The following is a 23,464-nucleotide window of genomic DNA, read 5'->3' as shown; positions in this document are numbered from 1 at the left end:
TACATAAATATGTATATAAAAAAAGAAATGTATACACGCACCCCAACAAACCGTCATTTCAAAAAATATGTTTTTTTTTCCGCTCACAAGTAAATATGTACACACGCTTCCGAGATAATATAATTAATTAATTGAGTAACAATCACAGTTTTTCAATTCTAAAAGGTAATAATAATATAATTAAAATAAATAAAAAATAATGATATTAATATAATTCCGTGTCATGTCTTAAGCACTTTTAAGTATCGCTTCCCTCTCGGACAATATTCGAGCGCTGATGATTAAAGTCGGCGCGGAATATTGGCTTGAATCGAAGAAGGAAGCGGAAGCCTAAACACAAGTATTTGAGCCGTTATTAAGTCACGCGTATTTTACATTTCTTGCACTAGAATTAAGGAATGACAACGACTTATTTGTTTTGTTAATTAATATATAAATATAGTAATTGTGTATTTGTTTTTGAAACAAGTTTTGTGGCGTATTGCACGTGCTGCAGTACGTTCGCTCTCTCGTTCCTATTTAGTATGAGTAAAAGGGTGTAGGCGAGATTCACGTTCCTATGGATACAATCATCTTTATCTTTGTTAGAGCGGTTGTCATGGCAATCATACGATGTGCACGCCGGAGATGAGGTCTCCGACCCCGTTGCTCCTGTTATGATCTGCATCTCCTTGCTCGATCTGCTCTTTGAGCATCTCCAGCTCCCTAATTCCCGACACCGTCATCTCGTACTTGTGAGACACCAGGGACCTGTAGAAGTGTATGGCGAAGGCAAGGAACACGAAGAGGATGGGCAGGAGGATCGCGCACCCCGACCACGCTGCGATCTGATTGATCTCCCAAAACTTGACCCAGCAGAGTATCGCTATTTCGGCGAGGAAGAGGATCAGCCCAAGCAGCGTGGAGAACGCCCACGCCGTCTCTATGTACCAATGCAGACGTTCGTGCGGACTCTCGTCCACCAGGTTGATGGCATCCAGGCTGCAGATGGCCTCGATGTTCGGGAGGATGCAGGTGGAGATCATCAACGCGAGCATGTGGACAGCAACCAGGAGGGTCGTGATGACGGCGAATGCGATCAGTATTCCAGCTGGTATCTTCTCGGGATTCTGTAGTTGTAGTTCGACCATCGCTACCATGGCGAAACCGGAGAGGAGGGCGGACGTCTTGCTGGAAGCCTTCAATTTGGCGCGACTAAGGTGCAGCTTCCTCCAGGACAGGTATCTGGCCGTGTGCAGTTCATCTCCGGACTGCGACATCCTGCACTGCAGACATCAAGAAAGAAACACACGTTAGATTCGAACGTCTCGATGGATACTCAGAAGATCTTTTCGTTCACTTACGAATTGGCAAGGTTTGTAATCATAGTACGTAAGAGAACGACTGTGACTCATGCTCTGAATAATAAAATTGAATAAGTTTTAGTCAAATACAGTTTCGGTTTATTTTGATGATGGATCATGATCATGAAATGTCACTTACTCGTCAAATAAGTATAACAAATCGGTTGCCTAGGTAATTAATTGTTTTACTCAATTGCATAAACATAAGTTGAAATTAAAATTAGAACTTTAACAATGATTCGTTATGAAACATTCACTCCTTAACATTTATCCATATCTATACATAAATAAACATCAGTAACCCAAACTGCATATAAACTAATAATTCTAATAGTTTCTTCGTAAAAGGAAAGAAATGTGGTCGGATTTTTGTTTTATATTACATTTCCACTTACTTATTATATTTTTTTTTAATTTATGACAAAACATGTTATTTCAAATTTAGTAATTCTAAAAAATAATTAAAAAAACGAACTTATTTTCATATGAACATGCGATTTTAGTAATAATATAACTGTCAATTATTTTTTTTTTTTGTATAATTTTGAATATTTTATTAAAATTACATAATCGCAATGTCGTAACGCAAATATACAGAGACATGCGTTCAGTTGGTTCTATAATCATATAAGCATAAATATTTGTGCAATTATAAATAAAAAGAAGCGCAGTTTCATTAAAGCGATAAAAATAATATTCCAATGCGCTTGTGCATGTGTACTTAAGTGATTAGCGTTGCTAAATTGGAGAGCGATTGTTTTCCAAGCACGTTTCTATTCATTTCAGTTTTATAACATTTTCTTGGTAATAATACACGCGCCAAGAAAAATATATATTCAGGAAACCAACTATAAAAAAAACATTAACCATTAGATTATTAATCTTTGTATATTTTTGTAAATGATTAAGAATCGGTACATTAAGATGACAATAATAGTAAAATCTCAAAGACATGTAATTGACAACTTGGAAAAGTACTTGTTATGTGTGTACCAACTTAAAAGGTATATGCAATACGTGATTATTATGATAGCAGGTATTATAGTTACTAGCGTAAGTAGATGAGTTACACGCAAATCACGTACTTGACAAATATAGCGTAAAAACTATAAAATATTCAACTGATGAATTGACTTTCTTGTAATTATTTTTCAAGGACACTATTAATAATTAAACGATGATATTTAGATGGCAGAATTGAAATAATTATGAAAAATCCATATTCCATACAAAGTTTTCCAAACGTTCAAATTATGTTTTATGCACCAACTTTTGAGCAAAATTTAAAACACATGTGGTTTGATAAAATATCGTATACGATGGAAAATTGAATGAGTTTCGTTATAAAAAAAACCACAAACCACATTTCCTGTATTAACGCGATGATTAATAAAGTTAGAATGTTAAAGTGTGCAAAATAGAATCCAGTCATATGTGAAATACGGTTCTTTTTTTTAAGAAAACAAAATCATAAGACGTACAATTAATATAAAATTTCGTACAACAAATTCAGAATTTATTTACAATATAAGTTCTTCATGACAAAATAAGAAAAATTGTAGGTTAAGTAACATTTAGGTTACGTTACATATTAGATTTGTTATATTAGGTTAAGTTATAAATAAAACAATTAGAGACGCTTTTCTGAAGGATTTACATCCTTTAAATGTTGTGTAACGACTTGCATATCTGCAGTTGAATGTTATTAATAAGTTGGCAATAACAATTGTTTGTTTAGAGATACGTCAAATTGACGTTTTAATATAAATTTAATGACAACGTCAAGTTAATTAACCATAAGTTATGTAACAACTTATAGTTGGACTATGAAATTATATTTATAATTAGATAAATATAAAGAAAATAATCCTGCAAATAAACATCCTCGTATATTATTATGTATATATACATAATTCGTTAAATACAGCAGCCCTGAATTACGTAGAATTCTGATCTGAAATAAAGTTGCAATTGAATCGTCGTTTCCGTTTTTCAGAGCGTGCAATTATTTCCAATTGTTTCCGCGTATCGCAATATCCTTGGTTTCGAGCATTACCATGAATAGTTATTTATTTTCTTATTTTTTTTTTAGAGACAGAAATATTCCTCCTTCGATTAGCATACGTCCTCCTCGCAGACGTTCTGTAAATGTTTGTAATCATAATGCGTCGTCGTAATGTAATATCGGATGATGTCATGAATAGGAAACTATGAAAGTAATAGATTCTAAGTGAACGCGTTCACTTCAATCGTTATTTCATTGATGAAAAACCAATTATATCACAAATTATACCTTTAATCCGCTAAAGCACCTTGACGTTGTCTCTCTTCCGTTTAATTATATTGTTTAAATAAGATCGTCATTGACTGTTAGTTTTTTTTTCTCGTCGTGTCCTTCCATCGTGGAATTTCTTAATGAAAAATCATAGTATACAGTAATACCTTGACTAACAACAATCCTAATCACGTATTCATTACCATCTGTTACTTCTTTAATTTGATTATATTATTAATTCTACAACAAGCTAGTTTGCAAAGTTCCTCAAGGATCCTAACTAGGTCCAATGCATTTTTATCTAATTTCTGTAATGTAAAGACATAAATTGACTAATAAAAATGACAGGGTCAATAGACATTTGAAGCAGTTTTTTTTTTTATTTATGATGTTTATATTATTGTATTGAGTTTTTTTATTTTGTAATTTTCTGTTTGATCAGGAATAAGTATCAACATTCCCATTATATATTTTCATAATTCGATTGTTTATGTTTATCTAAGCTAAAATTAAATTTAGAAACTTCTTGAAAAAAAATGTGTTTTAAAAGCACTTTGGTTAATATTCCGTTCTTTTCAAGATTCATTTCAACACGCTTTTTTCGCATATATAAACATTGATATTTCGTCTAAAATTCTGCAAATGTATTTACATTTTCTTCGCTTTGCTTTCGTATATTTTCAATGATTTTTTTTGATCAGGAAGAAGTATTTACCGGACGATCAATCAATCATGCACACAACGTCGACTTTTGCAAACTTTTTTTTTAAAACATACTACTTGTCGCGTGTGCTTACCTTGTTGTGAGACCTCTGGAACAGTCGGGTCGTGCTTGAAGAATCTGTTGCGGATTTGGCACCTGCGAAGTTGTTGCCTAAAGTTAGGCCGACTGTGCTCCAAACGGACATTGGACGAGGAGACTCTGCAAACACACAGAAGAAAAGCAATTGAATAAAGAAAAACGCACTCTATTTGGAAAGTATCTTAACTACTAATTGGGTTCGCAGCTTCCTGATAAGAGGCCCAGCAACCATCGAAAACATCCGTGTTTACCAACAGTAAACAAAAACTGTTTGTTCTGTTTATCTTCGCCCATTCGCAAATAATATCGTTCTCTAAACGCAGTTAGACTCCCGGGATTATTTTTTTTTATGAGCTACCGCTTTTATCTTCGTGCGTTTATTTCATTGCAAATATTTGCTAGAACGAGACTGTAAAAACTGAGAATGGTTTATTTAAATTAACAGATTGCTACTATGGAAACACAGGAACAACTAAATTTAAAACAACAATGGCTTTGCAACGCCTACCGGTTGTTATAACACGTTATATAAGAAAGGCGACCAACGTGGGGCCTTTTTTGATGTTAAATTGTTCATTAACTCTCTTATTTCTTCAGATATATATTTTTATTCTTATGTATTATAATTATTTTACAATTTACTAAGAAAATCACCATTTAAGAACCAAAATATAAATATTGAAAATTATTTCAAATACTGAGAATTACTTTTTCGAAAAGCGAAAACTTATAATTGGAATAATATCAGAACGTCTGGAAATGCAAAGTTCTCAAAATACATTCACGGTATAAATTGATTGAAATTGATGAGCTTATTTGTTGTAAAAACTATAGCCATTCATTTATTTGAAATTCTTCCTTCGCCTCTTGTTATTTCTTTAACCAAATCATGTTACTAACGTCCAAATATTGAATATTATTCAAATACTTAGAATACTCGATAGCATCTGAGAATTCAAGAGCGTTTTGATGATAATGGACTGTCTAAATTATAAATTTATGAGCTGATCGATTGTAAATCGAAATGTTATTGAAAATTGTTCTTGAAAATCAAACAAACTATGTAACTATTTTGGCAAACGTTTTGCACCATTAAAATAGAATTACACACGTCTAGAAACAACGTTAAATGTATAAAGAAATCTATTAGTTTTTGAGTTGAAACTACTTTATGCTTGGACGAGAAAGGAAATGCTACGATTCAATGTCGGATAAGTTTCTAAATGGATTGCATCATCGTCGAGCTCGCTCGCTTTTCCAATGTACACACAATGGGTCAAGATCTGAGATGAAATCACCACAATGCAGAATAACATTAAAGTATTTTGCAGATCAAGGCTGGAACGAACAAGTTCGGTGACCTCTGACTTGTACACTGTTTACTGTTAGTTTGATTTTACAACAACATATTGATTTTGTTTAAAAATACAGTAGATGATCGGATTTTTATGTTCATCTTATCTATTGTTTTTCGTTACTTTTATTCTGTTAACTACAACTTCGCAAATCACATATTTTTACTTAATAATATGTTCAAATATTTATCAACAATACATGTTCTCCAAGTAATATTTACAAAATAAAACAAAAAATTCTTATGTAATCAAATTCGCAACTTCTTTTTAATTAAGGTTAGGTTTGATGCGGTTAAATTATGTAAGGTTACGTTAATTATGTATCTTTTTTGCTGATATTCTAAATAATAGTAAGTAGGACAACAAAAATAAGATGACGTTGAAAAGAAATTGGGACACGTTAATGAAGAAAATCAATATCAGAAGTTCCCAAAATCAAAATTACATCTAGTATTTATGTTATAACTTAACGATTCGCAGCCTTTTTTCCAACTTGACCCAATTGTTTATAACAACATTTTTGACGCATTTACCTAATGTGACAGCTGCCATTTTCAACCCAACCTATAAAAATTACTGATAAATAATAGATTCTTTTGTAAAATTTAAATATTTTAATAATTGCAATGAACATATTTGTTAAATAAACATCAATTATATAATCGAATGTTCACATTGTGCTTGGTAAACAAACACTTTAAAATGTAAATGACACGAATTTATAAGGTGTCATGTGTACGTACGCCGTGTGAATTAAACATGACGTCTTGCAGAAACATGTGTTCCAAATTTTGTAGAGTACACTAAACTAAACGCACAAACACTTTCTGTTGGAATTTGTAATTAACAACAGACGTCTAGCATATTTACATGAATAGTTTTGACATTGAAGAATCGTGTATCTAGGAAGTAGCACTAAAAATTATTTAATTAACAATTATTTGATTGAAAAATTAACCGAAAGTTAATATTTAATAATATTAACTTGTTCAATTATTTATAAAAATCATCAATTGTTTTGAATATTCTTAGTAATTAAAATTCTAATAAATTTTTGATCTAAATCACCAAGAAAGTGATTTTTTATTCATTTCTTAGGTAACTATTTGTAAGTATTTTTTAAGTTCTAAATTGACTAGTTGTAAAATGAGACATCGTTAAACGGGACCTGTAACAGTATACATAACGGTGTATACATTTGATAGCAAAATTGTTAATTTGATGATAAAAATTCAACAAAAGGTCTCTACTTTTCAAGATATAACAAACAATACAAAAATATATGTGTGTTACGCAATCAGGAAATGTGAAACGAAAATAACAACACACAATACAATTGAGCGATAAGAATTTAACACTGTAACATAACATTATTCTAGATGAATTTTGTCGTTTTTGCTTTTAAAATATGTGATTACAATGAGATTTTCACACGCATTTATATAACTTAAATATTTTTAACTGTAATAACAATTACATAATAATTTAATAAAATTAATTTAATTGTAATATAGGATTAAGTGTAGAATAATTTTAAAGAAAAAAAAATATATAAATTGTAAATTCAAATATACAATTTATAAATGTTTTTCTTTAATAAAAACTAATACTTAAACTATGTAAAAATATAAGAATGAAATCTTATAAAACTTAAATTATCAGGTAGATTAAACGTTTAGAACGTTTATGTAAATATATATAAATTAAAGTAAATATTTACTTATTTATTGGATTTTAAAATAATGAATTTATGCTGAATGAAAAATGCTGAACTATTGTTTGCTCAGTGTGTAGAAAATATTAGTGTTTTGAGAATGAGAAATGTATCACGCGCTCTCCACAAATCCATTTCGTTTAATCAAACTGTTCTATTGAGCAAACGCCATGTAATACTTATGAATCATGCATGCAATTCAATGCTAGAAATGAATGCTAATAACACAAACATAAATAATCTTGAATGCCCGTGCTTCATTTATAGTTTTTCAGATAACAAATATATTCAAATAGTTTTAAATTCATGATTGAACTCATGTGGATTCAAATATTATCTACTTATAAAATGAGTTCATAATTATAAGTTCATTTTGATATAAGTTTTAAGATTTGCAAGAATTTTTCATACTAGTAAATTATTTGTCATAACCAAATATAATTTACTTATAAGGTTTGAAGGTTGACATATATCAATTAATTATTAAAATTTCAATTTATTTGCTAAAGAATTGAAGGTTGACAGTTGATAATTTGTTATTATGTCATTTTTGATTAAACTGTCAATCAAATATAGATTGTTTGCAGGTTAACATTTGATAATAATTGTCGATAATAAACAACTTTTTAACGTCAAATTAAAGCTTAAGATTAATTTTGTTTTCCACTAAAGCAAATTTAATATAATTTAATTTAAATGGGAGCTAGAATATATGACCTCCAAATTAGAGACACAATGCCATGCCAAAGAAAATGTGAATCGCATTATTTGTCTTTGCCAAAATTTTATGTATATATAATATTATTGTTTACTTTTACCCATTCAGATTTAAGTGTAATGCAAAAGTATACATTAAAAAATTGAAATTTTGATCATAACCTAAACTGACTTATGTCAGATGTATGTCAATAAAGAAGAATTGATGTCATTTTATTAGATTCTGGCAAAAATAAACTTTAAATATTTATAATTCTCAAAAATAAATTTATGTACGTTTCTATTTTGTATATAAATTGTAACAATTTATGTTTGTTTTTGCTAAAAAAAAACTATCGCAACTTTAAATAATTTCAAAACACTTTTAAGTTTGTCACTTTTCTTGTCCTATTTTCATTTGAAATGTTTAATATACTTTACAATCATTTATAAATGTTTGCCAAAAAACTATTGTATAAGTGTTATTTTAAGATTACTTGAAATATTCTAACATCTGAAATAATTCGAAACTTACGAAATAATTTAAATTGTTACTTTCTGTTTCTTTAACTTACGTTTATTTATAGTTTATAATAGTTGAGTGTTGTTCTTTTTGTATCCAAATAAAGCAAAGCCACCCACGTGCGAACCACGAATGATGAATTTTGATGTTCTTTAATGTTCAGCGCTTAATGCAAACTGGACGGGCTGTCTCGTTCACTAAATACGCGGTAGTAGGAAATTGATCAAGGCGAGCGGTTAAATAATTTCAGCGACGATTGATTTTTGTTCCGTTACGTTTCTATAGAATACGGAAGAAAATATTTACATTTGCCCTCAACGACCTGTTTTCTATTTATTTCATTTCAAGTATATTTACTTTTGACACAACAATTTATGGAAACCAACAATCAACAGATTTTCAACCATATGTTAACATTCGATTTACATGTTACTTTACAAATAACTTGTCAAGTATTATGTAATTTAAAACTGAACTAGACATACACTTCAAGTGTATTTTTTGTCATATTTGGCAAGTGACTTGCAAAGTAACGCGAATTTGCGAAAAAGAAACGAGACACATGTAATTTTATATTTTCAGTTAAACATAAAAATACTATAAATAAAACGTTTCATTTCAAACTACGCGATATTTATTCAAAGGTAAGATCAAGGAAATTAGTGAGATTTTTTTAACGATGTTTTGCATCATCAAATTGTTTGAACATAAAGAAGCAAGGAAAAAATTATATAAACAGAGGTTCGAAATAGAAATAGTATTGTGTAAATGTTAAAACAAATGAAGATGAATGAGCGAAGATTCCTTCATAATTTATCCTCAGGCAATTGTAGAATTGATTTTCGGTATTTCGATATATCATATTTTTTTTATGTTGGCATTAAACCTTTCACTGCATATTTCAAGATCTAACAACTTTCTGTCCAATAAATCATACAAACTTTAATACTACTTTTTTTGTCTTTGTTATAATTAGCGATTTTTAAAACATAACTATTCAATTATAATTACTGAAATCAATTACTTATTGTAATGTAATTCTTTTATTTATATAAATATTACATAATTTTAAAATTTTGACGTAGGTCAAAAACAATTAACAAAATTTGACATGTAATACCAACATTTTGAAAATAATATCAAAACAAATTTGAAAAAAATATAGGTTATAAAAATAGTAACATTAAATTAAATCAAACTTTCATCTGTAAAATTAGTTTATTTTAAATTCAGAATAACCATGGTAACATGACATGACAGCAATTTTCGCTCATCGCATTGGAAAATCAAACATTGCAACAGTTGCATGTCGGAAACAAGTGATTGAGGGGAATTCCCCAGATGCAAATAATACTGCGGCATCATTAATTATGATTGAGAGCACAAAAATATGTTTGTGTCTCGACTCATATTGGTTATAAACATAAAAATATATTTTATAAAGCAATTATTAATATTCAAAAAAAAAATTATTGTCAATAACGGTTGGTTACAATGTTTAAAATATTACTAGGTGAAATCTTAAACATTCAAGTATTATTGACTAAGTAAAAATTGACTTTCATAATATAGACAATGAAAACAATGGTTTATTTCTAGAACAAACATTATAATTAACAGTGATTAAATTAATTATAATAATCAAGGAAAACAAATTGCTGGAAGTAATCAAGTTTGTTGTGTGCAGTTTCTTGTTAAATTTTAGTAAAAAAAAAATATTGTTTATGAGAAATATGTTTTAAAATAATATTTTCAGTTACAAATGTTTGAAGTCATGAAAGAAGTAAACAATTTCAATGATATTTGAATCCTATAAAATCCAATTAAATAAAGTATTGGCAAAATAATAAAATAAAACTCTCACCAAATTGTGTTACTCATAGGATATTGTTTCGTATCAATGAGCAAACCAAAAAAAAAATAATAATTAAGAATTGGCAAAAAATAGATTAGATAAAGTGACATTTCAGATATGGATCAATTATGTTGGACATTGTAGGTTGCACACAAGACACACTAACTGATGACAACAGTTTCCATGGAAATGTGGATATTCAATTGATCCATCAATTAAGAAGAGTTCCAACAAATTGATGAAGCAACAAGTGGTTTGCATCAATTAGCTTAATAAATGAATAATTGTTGCAACCATAGCAATTATACATAGATCACTGATGTAATAAAGATATTTCAATATTTTTTTTTACAGAGCTTGCATAAATATTTCAATGTGGTTTCAATGTCACCCAACTTGGCACAGCACAATTTATTGGAAACGTTGTTATTATGTGGAAATCGCATGGAAATTGTAAGTAATTATGGTCATGGTTAGTTTGTTGTACCTACCATTGCTTTAGTATTAGATGTGTTTTGTTTATGGAGGTGTTAAGATACTCTCTTCCTTATACAACATAACCAACCACTTGACACACTGCACAGCTTAAGCACAAACCGTTTACATGGGGCAGTGCAGAATATGCATACACTGCTGTGAGATGAAGTGTGTAAAACTGATTGGTTATAATACTACAGTTGACGTCCTTACGACGCAACCCACTTGCGACGACTGTATGTTTATGTGCGTACCGCAAGGATCGACAGGATTCGTACGGATTCGGCGATGTTGTTTTTGCCATTAATTTTGCTGCTCGAGCATATTTTACCTACCTAAAATAAAAAACAGGTTTCTCTCGTCCAAGTGAGCATGTGTTAAATGCGATTATTGTGTAAGTTGTTTTGGACCTTTGGGTTTTCGGTCATCGCACGAATAACAGATAATAACTGGTCTATAGATAAAAGGGTAAACGTACATAGAATAAGATCATTATGATTCATGGAAGCTTTAAAAATGATGATCAACTAGGAAAAAAAATCAGATGGATGATTCACATAGACCAAATTTGTACGAATCCATACGAGTGGTTGCATATACTACATGATCATTGAATGGAAATTATTTTACACCTGTTGCTTTAACTACATACAAAGATGAAATAGATATATGGAATATTAAGGAAAGATTCTTACATTACCTAGATACTCTTTCGTACCTATGATATAATGAGACATAAACAATTTTTATTTGTACCAACTATTAAAATTGAAACGACATACAGATACAATTGTACACAAAATCAAGTACTCCTAATAGTTGGTACACCTGTTAAGCATTGACATATGACAAGTACATGATCTATTTGAAATTTTACATGACTTGATCATTCATCATTTAAAATTACCACTATCTTGTAATAAGTGTGTTTCTCATATGTCTTCCAATAAAGGAAAAATAACATTTAAAACTATTAAAATATTTAGACAAATTTCATATTCTCAATGATGTCATTTACATATGGTATGAACCAATGAGCTTTATAATCGATAAATTGTTGTAAATCGTTCACTTATACTCCAATTATAAGTTGTAAATTTTACTTCTTAATTCGTTTCTTAATGCAATGAAAACAGCATCTGGTGAACCACTTAAATACTTAGCAATTCGAAGTATAACATCAATTACTAGGCCTGCTTATATAATTCATAACAGATGTTAAATTCAGTACTACACTGAAACAAAATTTGCAGAATAATCTAGAAATTATACTTTTGTATTATGTTTTCTATTATATTTTGGAGTAAACTAATTCCAATACAAGTTTTTGTTACATAAAATACGTGGAGTTCTTAGAAAAACATGTAACAATACTTGAATATAAAACTTACATAATTTCAACCAGATAAAACTGTTGTAAATAATTGATTTACTAATGGGGCAAATTATAGAATTCAAACGTACTTTGCAAGTTTTACATTCCAATGTATTAATAGTGTAAATCTCTCTTTGCCAAAAATTCTCTATAATTATATGCTGAAACTTTCATTAAAGAAAATAAACGGCACGTGCATCTAATGTAGCAATTCCTGAAAGTTTTCATGAAAGAATTTTTTTTTAAATAAGTTTAAAATTTATTTAATCAATGGAAAATGCTAACTTTAATTAAAAATAAATATTATAAATTTTCTAACGACAAAACAAACAAATATAAAAAAATCAAATATTTCGTTATAACTTCATTGAATAATTCCGTTCATAATTTACAGTGAATGAAAGAATATGTACTCTATTGAATTAATGGTAAAAAAATTCAGATTATACTATTTTTAGGAATGATATAAGCTTATAAATATTATTTTTCGACTTATTAAAGGTTACAATTTTTTGTATTTTACTTCAAAACAATTTTAATTTATTGATTTTATTGAAAAACCGCTTTCTTTTTCTTTCCTTATTTAGTTGAACAACATTTATGTTTATTTATTTCCTGTGAAATAAACGTATTTTCCCAATTTCGTCGGGACATTTCAACAACATAAATATTTGCAACGTGCCAAGGAAAATTATCTGCATGGAAACATTTATATATACATAAACACACACCTTTCGCTAATCCTAAAGCACTCGTATTAATAGAATCGATTGAAGAAGAAAAAAAAAAGCACAATTAACGTGAATCAAGAAATCGATGTAAAAATAAACCTATTAGTCACTAGGAGTTTCGATTCTTTTTATCGGTTTGTTTTTGTTTCGTGTATTGGATTTATTGTTTCTGATGCTCGGGTATTTAAAGATTTCAGGTCGATGACTAGTGTTTTGCATTTTTTCGTTGCAAAAACAAATATAATCGTTTTGTTTTGTTCAAACGACCAAAGAATATATTTGGATAGCATATTAACCTACAAAATCAGATTGGATTAGGTTAGGTATAGTAGGGTTAGGTTGACGTGAGAATAGACTTAGATGGCGGATTACCCATTAAAATAAAAATTACTATGACAAATTTTGAAGGGAGACATAAATTTTAGTAAGGTAAACTTCAAATTTAATTGACAATTAACAAATTACTATGACAGATAAACTTCGGTTTATATTAATGTGGAACTTGTATACTAAATTATTATGACACTTTAGGTATTAAATATTGTGTATTCATCCAAACTCTATTAACTAGACACGTTGTTTAACTTTCTTAAGTTATCTAACCTCTAAATTTTTCGTTTTTCTCAGCAAAATAAATGTATTTAACATAAAATTAATAACGAAATCATCTCGTCAAGTAAATAACAAACATTCCGTGTAAATATTCAGAAATTCTTAGACCAGTTGCAAAATTCAATTAAAGTATCTGGCCAACTAGCTGCAATAAAAATAGACGGCAATGGACGTCCTCCGAATATTTATTAGAATATGTGAAACAATGCCAAATTATATGAGAATTAGTTCAAGACGACCACTGCTTCAATGTATCTATTTGTTTTGTAAAAGAAATGCACATCAGAATTATTATTTTGAATTTATTTTTTTCGACATTGCATTTTGAACTACCTAATTAATATCCATCTGGTTTCAAACTTTTTTTTTATAAATTATCCCAAATTTGATTTTGCTTTGAACTAATATCTATCAGTTTTTAAGCTTTTTCTTTAATTATCTCAAATTTGTTTCCAATTATCAACTAATACAAATTATCATCATTTGCTTCGTATTAACATGTTCTATTTTCCAAACAAATGCACATTTGCATCATTAATATCTTTTGTGACATTGCTTTTTGAACTACTAAGTTAATATCCATCAGTATTCAACTTTTATTTTTAAATTATCTCAAATTTCTTTCCAATTATTATGTTTTATTTTCCAACTAATACAAATTATCATCATTAATGTTTTAATTTTTTGTTTTTGTAAATTATCTCAAATATGTTTTCTATTAATATGTTCTATTTTCCAACAAATGTTTCATCATTAATAACTTTTGTGATATTGCATTTTGAACTACTCAGTTAACATCCATCAGTATTCAAACTTTTTTTTAATTATCTCAAATTTGTTTCCAATTACTATGTTTTATTATCCAACTAATCCAAATTATCATCATGAATATTTGTTGTGACATTGCTTTGAACTACTCAGTTAATATCTATCAGTTTTTAATATTTTTTTTTGTAAATTATCTCAAATATGTTTCCTATTAATATGTTCTATTTTCCAACAAATGCACATTTTCATCATTATTATCTTTTGTGATATTGCATTTTAAACTACTCAGTTAATATCCATCAGTATTCAAACTTTTTCTTTAATTATCTCAAATTTGTTTCCAATTATTATGTTTTATTATCCAACTAATACAAATTATCATCATTAATATTTTTGTGACATTGCTTTGAACTACTCAGTTAATATTTATCAGTTTTTATTTTTTTTTGTAAATTATCTCAAATATGTTCTATTTTCCAACAAATGCACATTTTCATCATTAATATATTTTGTGATATTGCATTTTGAACTACTCAGTTAATATCCATCAATATTCAAAGATTTTTTTTAATTACCTCAAATTTGTTTTCAATTATTATGTTTCATTATCCAACTAATCCAAATTATCACCATTAATATTTTTTGTAACATTGCAGTTAATATCTATCAGTTTTTAAACTTTTTTTTGTAAATTATCTCAAATTTGTTTTCTATTAACATGTTCTATTTTCAAACTAATGCACATTTTCATCATTAATATCTTCTGTGATATTGCATTTTGAACTACTCAATTAATATTCATCAGTATTCAATTTTTTTTTTAATTATTTCAAATTTGTTTCCAATTATTATGTTCTATTATCCAACTAATCCAAATTATAATCATTAATATTTTTTGTAACATTCCTTTGAACTACTTAGTTAATATCTATCAGTTTTTAAACTTTTTTTTGTAAATTATCTCAAATTCGTTTCCTATTAATATGTTCTATTTTCCAACTAATCAAAATTATCATCATTAATAATTTTTGTTAATATCTAATTTTTAAACATTTCTTTGGTAAATTATCTCAAATTTGTCTCAATAATTACATTTTGATTTACAATCTAATACAAATTTTCGTCAATAATATTTTTTTTCACATTGCATTTTGAAATAATCAGTTAATATTCAAAGTTTATTAAAACTTATATTAAATTTGTTGATTTTCTTAAAAAAAACACCTAACATCAATTGATATTTAATTTTTTAAATTGGTCTCAAACTTTTGATAATTACGTTTTTTTAAAATGAATTCTTCGTTAATTTATTTTTAACTATATACTTTATAAAAAAAACAACCCACTTATTTGGAATTCGAAAAGATTACAACTTCTCCTTTTTTTTATCTACATTAGTCATATGTTGTTTTCATTTTTTTTTTCTAATAATGGCATACTTCGACGATTACCGATTCCATAGAAACTCACTTGATTACAACTTCTTCGTTAACGCCTCCAGCTATACTTGTTATTTTGGCCTCGTCGATAATGATAATTACAATTTAATAATTACAACTATACAAAAAAGCGTTCGCATAAAAAAAATATTTTTTTATTTTTTTTTTAAATTATTAATAGGTTCGTGTATAAACTGTAAATAACACCTCCATTTACAGACTAGTGTGAAGTGTAATTTTCATAAGAAACCAAATACGAAACCGTTTCCGGATCGTAATTATTTGTATTCATTGCGAAAACCATCCGAGTTCAAGGCTTCCTGTAATTGAAAACGTGTTTTCTTCAATTCATTATGACCAGCACAAAGAAGTTAAAGAAACGCGACGGTTTTCACTTTTTATAATGATGGCTTTAACTAAATGTCACGAAGACTTTTTTTATACACAATTACATAATTTCGAATGAAATAACAGATTTAATTGAATTATTACATGCTTTTAATATGCTACGAAAATTTAGTTTTATTTTCGGTTACATAAGTACTGATAATTACAAATGTTTATGAAAAAAATATTTGTACTCATTTATTTTCTTCTTCTTCTATAAATTAAATCAAAATAATTGTTATGTAATTATACAATAATTAACAAAAATAAACACTGATTTATGAACATTCATTACTCCCATTGTCTTTTTTTTGTTCACATAATTTTATATTATTGTTGTATAACGTAATTGTACATACTATTAAAATAATCTTTTTTTATATTATGTATTTTTCTATTATTTCTTCCATAAATTGAAAAATCATTTTTTTTAATAGTTTTTCTTTTATACTTTTCTTATAATCATAACACATTAAGTTAAATACAGTTTTACTATAATTTTATAAATTTGCTATAATTCTACAAGAAATATTTTATTTCAAAAATTTTGAAAATCTATTTTAATTAAACAAAAAGTGGAGAAATCATGGATTCGACGTAATTTTTATTTTGCTCTCGAACCTATTTAACCTTCAGTATTTCCTTAAGTTGAAGACAGGAATGGGCACATTCCTAATACCAAAACTCATAAGTCACCTTGATGCTACTAGCTATAAATTACACTTGAAATGAAATTAATTTAATTTCGTGAAAATTTCTATTATTTTACATTAAAACAAAATTTCTCTTTCAATTTTTTGTTGTTGGCACTGGGGAATATCAAAATTATTAAAAATAAGTAACTAGTGTCATACTGAAAGGTGGCATTTTAACTATTACAAAAATGTTGGTTATGATAAATTAATTTATGTTAGTTTTGTATTGTTTTTAAAGTAGAGTGTTTTCTTCTAGTTAATTAATTTGAAAATACTTAATTATAAATATCTTGGATTTTCAAACCAAAATCGTTACAATTTTCTGACGTTGGCATTGGGGCATGTCAAAATTGTTTAAAATAACTGAGTTGTGTCATTCACAAAGGTGACATTTTATCTATTAGAAAAAAAGTTTGGTTATAATAAATTGATTTGCGTCAGTTTTGTATTGTCTTGAAAGTAGAAGAAAACAATAGTAATAAGAAAGAAGTTAATTAAGTTGAAAATACTTAATTATAAATATATTGGATTTTCAGAAAAATTCGTTACAATTTTCTGATGATGGCATTGGGGCATATCAAAATTGTTAAAAATAAGCGAGTTGGGTCATTCTGAAAGGTGACATTTCATTTATTGCAAAGAAAATTGGTTATCATCTATTGATTTATGTCAGTTTTGTATTGTTTTTAAGGTAGAAGAAAACTATAGTTAATTAATTTGAAAATACTTAATAATTAATTATAAATATCTTGGATTTTCAGAAAAATTTGGTACAATTTTCTGTTGTTGACATTGGGGCATGTCAAAATTGTTAAACCAGACCATAGACCATTTTGTAAAGTAACATTTCATCTATTACATCAAGTTTGGTTATAATAAATTGATTTGTGTCAGTTTTTTTATTGTTTTTAAAGTAGAAGAAAAAAACTATAGTTAATTAAGTTGAAAATACTTATTTATAAATATCTTGGATTTTTAGGAAAATTCATTACAATTTTCTGTTGTTTGTATTGGGGCATGTCAAAATTGTTAAAAGTAAACGAGGAATAAATGACACATTCTGAAAGGTGACGTTTCATGTATTACAAAAAAAGTTTAGTTATGATAAATTTATTTGTATTAGTTTTTTTTTTATTGTTTTTAAAGTAGAAGAAAACTATAGTAAATTAAGTTGAAAATACTTAATTATAAATATCTTGGATTTTCAGAAAAAATCGTTCCAATTTTCTGTTATTGGCACTGGACATGTCAAAATTGTTAAAAATAAGTGACCTGTGTGATTTTGAAAGGTGACATTTCATCTATTACAAAAATGTATGGTAATGATGAATTGATTTGTGTCAGTTTTGTATTGTCTTGAAAGTAGAATAAAACAATATTAATAAGAAATAAGTTAATTAAGTTGAAAATACTTAATTATAAATATCTTGGATTTAGTTACAATTGTCTGACGTTGGCATTGGGGGCATGTCAAAATTAAGTGAGTTGTGTCATTCTGAAAGGTGACATTTCATCAATTACAAAAAAAGTTTGGTTATGATAAATTGATTTTTATCAGTTTTTTTATACACTTGAAAATTGGAAGAAAACAATAGTAACAAGAAATAAGTTAATTAAGTTGAAAATGCAGTTTCTTCACATTGCCTTTAATTACTCTATATTTAAGATCGATAATTAGATCATAGTATATACAAATAAAAGATAAAACTATAACCTTTCCAATAAGCCTACTGCCAATTTCATGTTATTGACCATTGTCCCATTGTAAGCTTTCAAAGTTCGACGTTTGTGAAGTTTTTTTCGTTAAACACTTTTTTCAATCAGATTTGTTAGAATAATTAAAAATCTGTAAAACTTTTCATATATTTCATTATCACATAGGAAGTGATATTCAATTACGCATCTATTGATATAATTACTGTTACTTAATGTTAATTAATGACTAAGATATTCCGATTTTTCGATATTTTTTCACGTCTTCACTTTTTATTTAATTACTACAGTTATTGCATACGCCAATTAGTTCATCAAAAATGCAATTTAAAGATAATACTACCATATCATAGCAGATTGAAAAAAAGAATATTTCTTACAAATGGAGCCGAATGATTCCATTTGTATTTTTGTAAAGGTTGTTATTAAACTTTCGCTGGTTCATTAAAAACTCAAGAAAATACAGCGGAAATTTACTAGCAGCTATAAAAAACGAATCGAAAATTTGTATACCTGTAAATGGGAAAAACCCTCAATTATGTCTGTCAAAATCGTTAATTTATACTTTAAAAAACATATCCAAATTTTACTTTATAAGTATTTACGTTTACTTCAGAATTTTAAATAACTTTTTCCTTTCACGCTCTGTATAAATAATTTTTTATTGGTAATTTGATTTGTTACATTCCAAGCTGCATTTTACAGGTTTGCGTGCAATTGCTGAAATCGTGTAAGATTTTTAACGCGAGAATTTGCTACCTGTTTTTTGTTTGCAAACCGGATGACCGCAATCATTACGATCGCACTTCGAAACACGAAACCGCTTGGATTCATCATGACTATGGAATTGCCGCAATAGAAGATTACATTAATTGTACATTTGCATGAACAATTTTATAAAAAAAATCATCATTTATTCAGAATATTTAATTTTTTAATTATATTAACAAGCCGATTATATAGATTATTTAATAGAAGAAAAAGTATTAACATAACTATGGAATTGAGGAATAGAGAAAAGCATTAATTTTGCAGGAATAATTTTGAATAAATAGAAATTTTGATAACTTTTTATAACAATTTCATCATTATTCTAAATATTTCATTAATTCCATACATATAAATCTAGCAAAATTATTTTACATCAAATATTTCCAGTTTCAAGTAAAAAATAACTATTAATAATAACTAAATCATGAATTTTTATAACTTAATTATTGAGTAATTTTATGTATATAATTAACATGTATTAACATATGACATTAAGAATTAATCAAAACTTTTCCATTCAAATTTTGATTTGATTTATACAATAAATATGTTTTGTCGATAAAATATAAATGCTTTCTCTGCACTTTTTATTTTTTATTCAAAAAATCGAAGAAACATGACATTTTACATCAGAAATATTTTTCTAGACATTTTGCAACTAACTATGTCTACAATCAAGATTGAAAAAATGGAATAATACTAAGAAATTAAGACAAATGTTTCTTTCGTTCTTAATCTTAGTGAAAATATTATAAACTTTTTGAAGACTGAGGATTCTTATATACCTTTTTTATTATTATTTATGTACAATATGTACATTTACTTATATTTTTATATTGTTTATGCTCGTATTATTCTTTAAATATGTTAAATATTACAAGAAATATAAACATATAGTTTATTTCCATTTAGACATTATCTAAATAATTTGTATTATTTTTCAAAGATATTTTCTTTCCTAGGGAATAAACATCATCAAATTACATACAAACGTATGAAATAACATCCAGTTAAAAGTTTCCTTTCCAAAGAACAATTTCCTTTTGAATTCATTGAAAAATAACTAAAAAACTTATATAGGGTGTTCCAAAATTAACGCAAGATTTGAATAGAAAACACAGTTTTTAGTCTTCAGATTGTGATTTTTTTTTGGGGTTGCCAACATTTTACTGCACAAATAGCGGCAAAGTCAAATCTTGCGTTAATTTTGAGACACCCTTTATAATATTAGGTTAGATTAGTTGAAGTCTAACCTAACATAATGTGTCAAACTTGAAGATCACTTAGATTATTTTTGACACATTAGGTTAGGTTAGTTCAGGCAAGGAGAATCAGCATCGCAGAATAGTATAGTGTTACAGGTTCTGTATACTGACGAAGAAGAGGAGAGGTTCCTATGTAAGATTTCCTCTCTTCTACAAAAAAGGTTAGGTTAGTTGAAGTGTAATCTAAACTCATTTTCTTTGACATATTAGGTTAAACATCAAATTACCTATATACGTATGAAATAACATCCAAATTCATTGGAAAAAAAAACTAAAGAAATTGTATAATATAAGGTTAGGTTAGTTGAAGTCTAACCTAACTTGACATAATGTGTCAAACTTGAAGTTCACTTAGATTATTTTTGACACATTAGGTTAGTTGAAGTCTAGCCTTAACTAATTGTGTTTGAGACATTAAAAGTCTTACCTACACTAATGTATCAAAGATAATCTTCAATTATATTAGGTTAGTAAAACTTTAATGTTGAAGTGTAACCTAAACAATTATACAATTATTTCAATCTTACATAACCATATCTTAAATTATTCCAATATAACCAAACTTTTCGTAGATTATTCTAATCTACTGTAATTCAACCTAACCTAATCCGATATATAAGCAAATCTAAGCAAACATAAATAATCCTAACAAAAATAAGCTTTGAAATTTGATTCACTACTACTATTATTATTTATTTTATTGTTTTATTAACGTCAATGCTCTTTTCTTACGTTAATTATATAATTTTCTCTATATTAAATTAATTATTTGCGGAAGTTTTTCCAAAACAACAATGAGGCAAAAAAAGGATGTACTTTATGTCAATTATATGTAACAAGGTTAGAAATATTATTAATTTTTTTTTACAACAATTTCGGTTTATACAAACGACATATTTACATTCCGTCCAGTAATTATCTGCAAATATTGTGTGCGTATTTGAGGTCATTGCTTTTAGTAGATAGTAAAATATTTGGGTTACGTGCAAACATTCACAGAAAATTAATCTCATTTTAAACACAATTTTTTAAAGTCTTAATTTACTACTACTTTTCAGATTATCATCAAAAATATCTTCAATGTTTGATGATTAATTTATTACAATATATTGTAAAGTCACCCATTCAAATACAATTCCCATCAGACTTTTGTTAACTTTCTAAAGCTAACAAACATCAAATATCGATAATGAACAATGACGTAATTTAAACGCATTGATAAGACATAAAAAATATTATAATTATTAGTAAATATTATTTCATAATCAGTTTATTAGCAAACAGAAAATACTAATGACTTCTAGACTTTGGATTTAAGGCTTTCAAACCGGATTATAGTGAATCCCAAAGCTATAGTTTTTTAATTTTTATATTTACTCAAAACCAACAATTTTTAAACTTATTATTTATTTAAATTTTATTTATTGGACACAATCTGTGCCAAAGGGAAATCGAAATCCTAACAAACATAATCAAAATCCCGACAGTATCAAAAACCTAACAACCATAATCCCAATAGTATTAAAATCCCGATTACCGAAATCCCGACAATCAAATTTCCGACATTCGAAATCCAGACAATCATAATTCAGACTGTATCAAAATCCCGACTGTATCAAATTCCCGACAATGGTCTATACCTTATTAAACATATTATATTTCGAAATGTTAAATAAGTTTGGAACAATATTAATGATGTGATAGTAATAATTGTATTGGAAACGTTACAACTATAGATGATAAATGTGATATATAATTAACCTTGAAAAAAGATTTGAATGTCAATACGAGAAAAAAAAACTGCTGCGATCTCTGTCAAGAAAATGCAGTTCATATGCATTCATAACTGTTAAATTAATGTATTAAAAAAAAACACATTTTTTTCTGAATATTTACTAATAATTCATCGCAATGTTTCATAATACTGAAGTTTAAAATATTATACTTTTTTCTTGTAATAAACAAAAAAATATTTTAAATGAAACTATCTTTTTTATTACATTTTAATAATTACCAAAAAGAAAATAATTAATTGTAAATTTTCATTCATTTAAGAAAAAAAAATTCTATATACGTCAATATTAAGAACATTGTGAATAAATCAATTAATCTCTTTTTTATTCAATTCATTATTTTATTCAATAGCAAATATATTTGAAAATAACAAATTTTATTAAATATGAAATGATTAATGAATACTTAAACACTTACGATTTCTTCCTTGTCGAACGTACGAATTATCCACTGTATACATTTTGATCGTCTTTTTTTTTGTAATTTGTTTTCAAATGTTCTTTTATTCAGTTTGTAACAAAATATTGATTACTAAACAATTTTGATTAAAAAAAACACAGAAAACTAAAACCACTGATTTTATTTAAACAATTATTAACAAATTACCAATGTTGCTGTCACAATTAGTAAAAACACACACACAAAACTGATATGAAAAATAAATAATTTTTTTCTTATGGGAATCTTCAGCTGCTGCACTATTGGCACTTACCGAAGCACAGGTATATCTCGTTTTGCTGGTCCATTTAAGGCGATCGTCACTCGTCTTTATATATAAACATTTACATGTAAAAGATGCAATCCAATGTACAGTTTCACTTGTATACGAAACGCGACTTGGAAGTGTTTACATCGGCGAAATGACTTTCGCCAA

The 23,464-nt window shown here is 27.3% G+C and overlaps 1 protein-coding gene across 5 annotated transcripts; it reads right to left on the bottom strand.

The window, feature by feature from the left end:
- Window positions 1-70: 70 nt before the first annotated feature.
- LOC108563976 (calcium release-activated calcium channel protein 1-like) lies at window positions 71-23,464 on the bottom strand. Of its 5 annotated transcripts, none has more exons than XM_017922832.1 (4): window positions 23,303-23,464; window positions 4,416-4,540; window positions 1,344-1,397; window positions 71-1,265 (listed from the first exon to the last, which is right to left on the bottom strand). In XM_017922832.1, exons 1-4 carry the CDS (start codon window positions 23,334-23,336, stop codon window positions 606-608), a joined length of 873 nt encoding a protein of 290 aa, XP_017778321.1. In that variant the 5' UTR covers window positions 23,337-23,464; the 3' UTR covers window positions 71-605. The 5 variants fall into 5 exon arrangements, with proteins under 5 accessions (XP_017778321.1, XP_017778320.1, XP_017778323.1 ...); XM_017922831.1 differs by lacking the exon at window positions 23,303-23,464 and adding an exon at window positions 23,008-23,089; XM_017922834.1 differs by lacking the exon at window positions 23,303-23,464 and adding an exon at window positions 11,055-11,298.

This window comes from Nicrophorus vespilloides, unplaced genomic scaffold (assembly GCF_001412225.1).
Source record: "Nicrophorus vespilloides isolate i.1.1-1 unplaced genomic scaffold, Nicve_v1.0, whole genome shotgun sequence".
NCBI classification, from domain to species: Eukaryota; Metazoa; Arthropoda; class Insecta; order Coleoptera; family Silphidae; genus Nicrophorus; species Nicrophorus vespilloides.
This window is presented reverse-complemented; position numbering and strand designations above follow the sequence as displayed.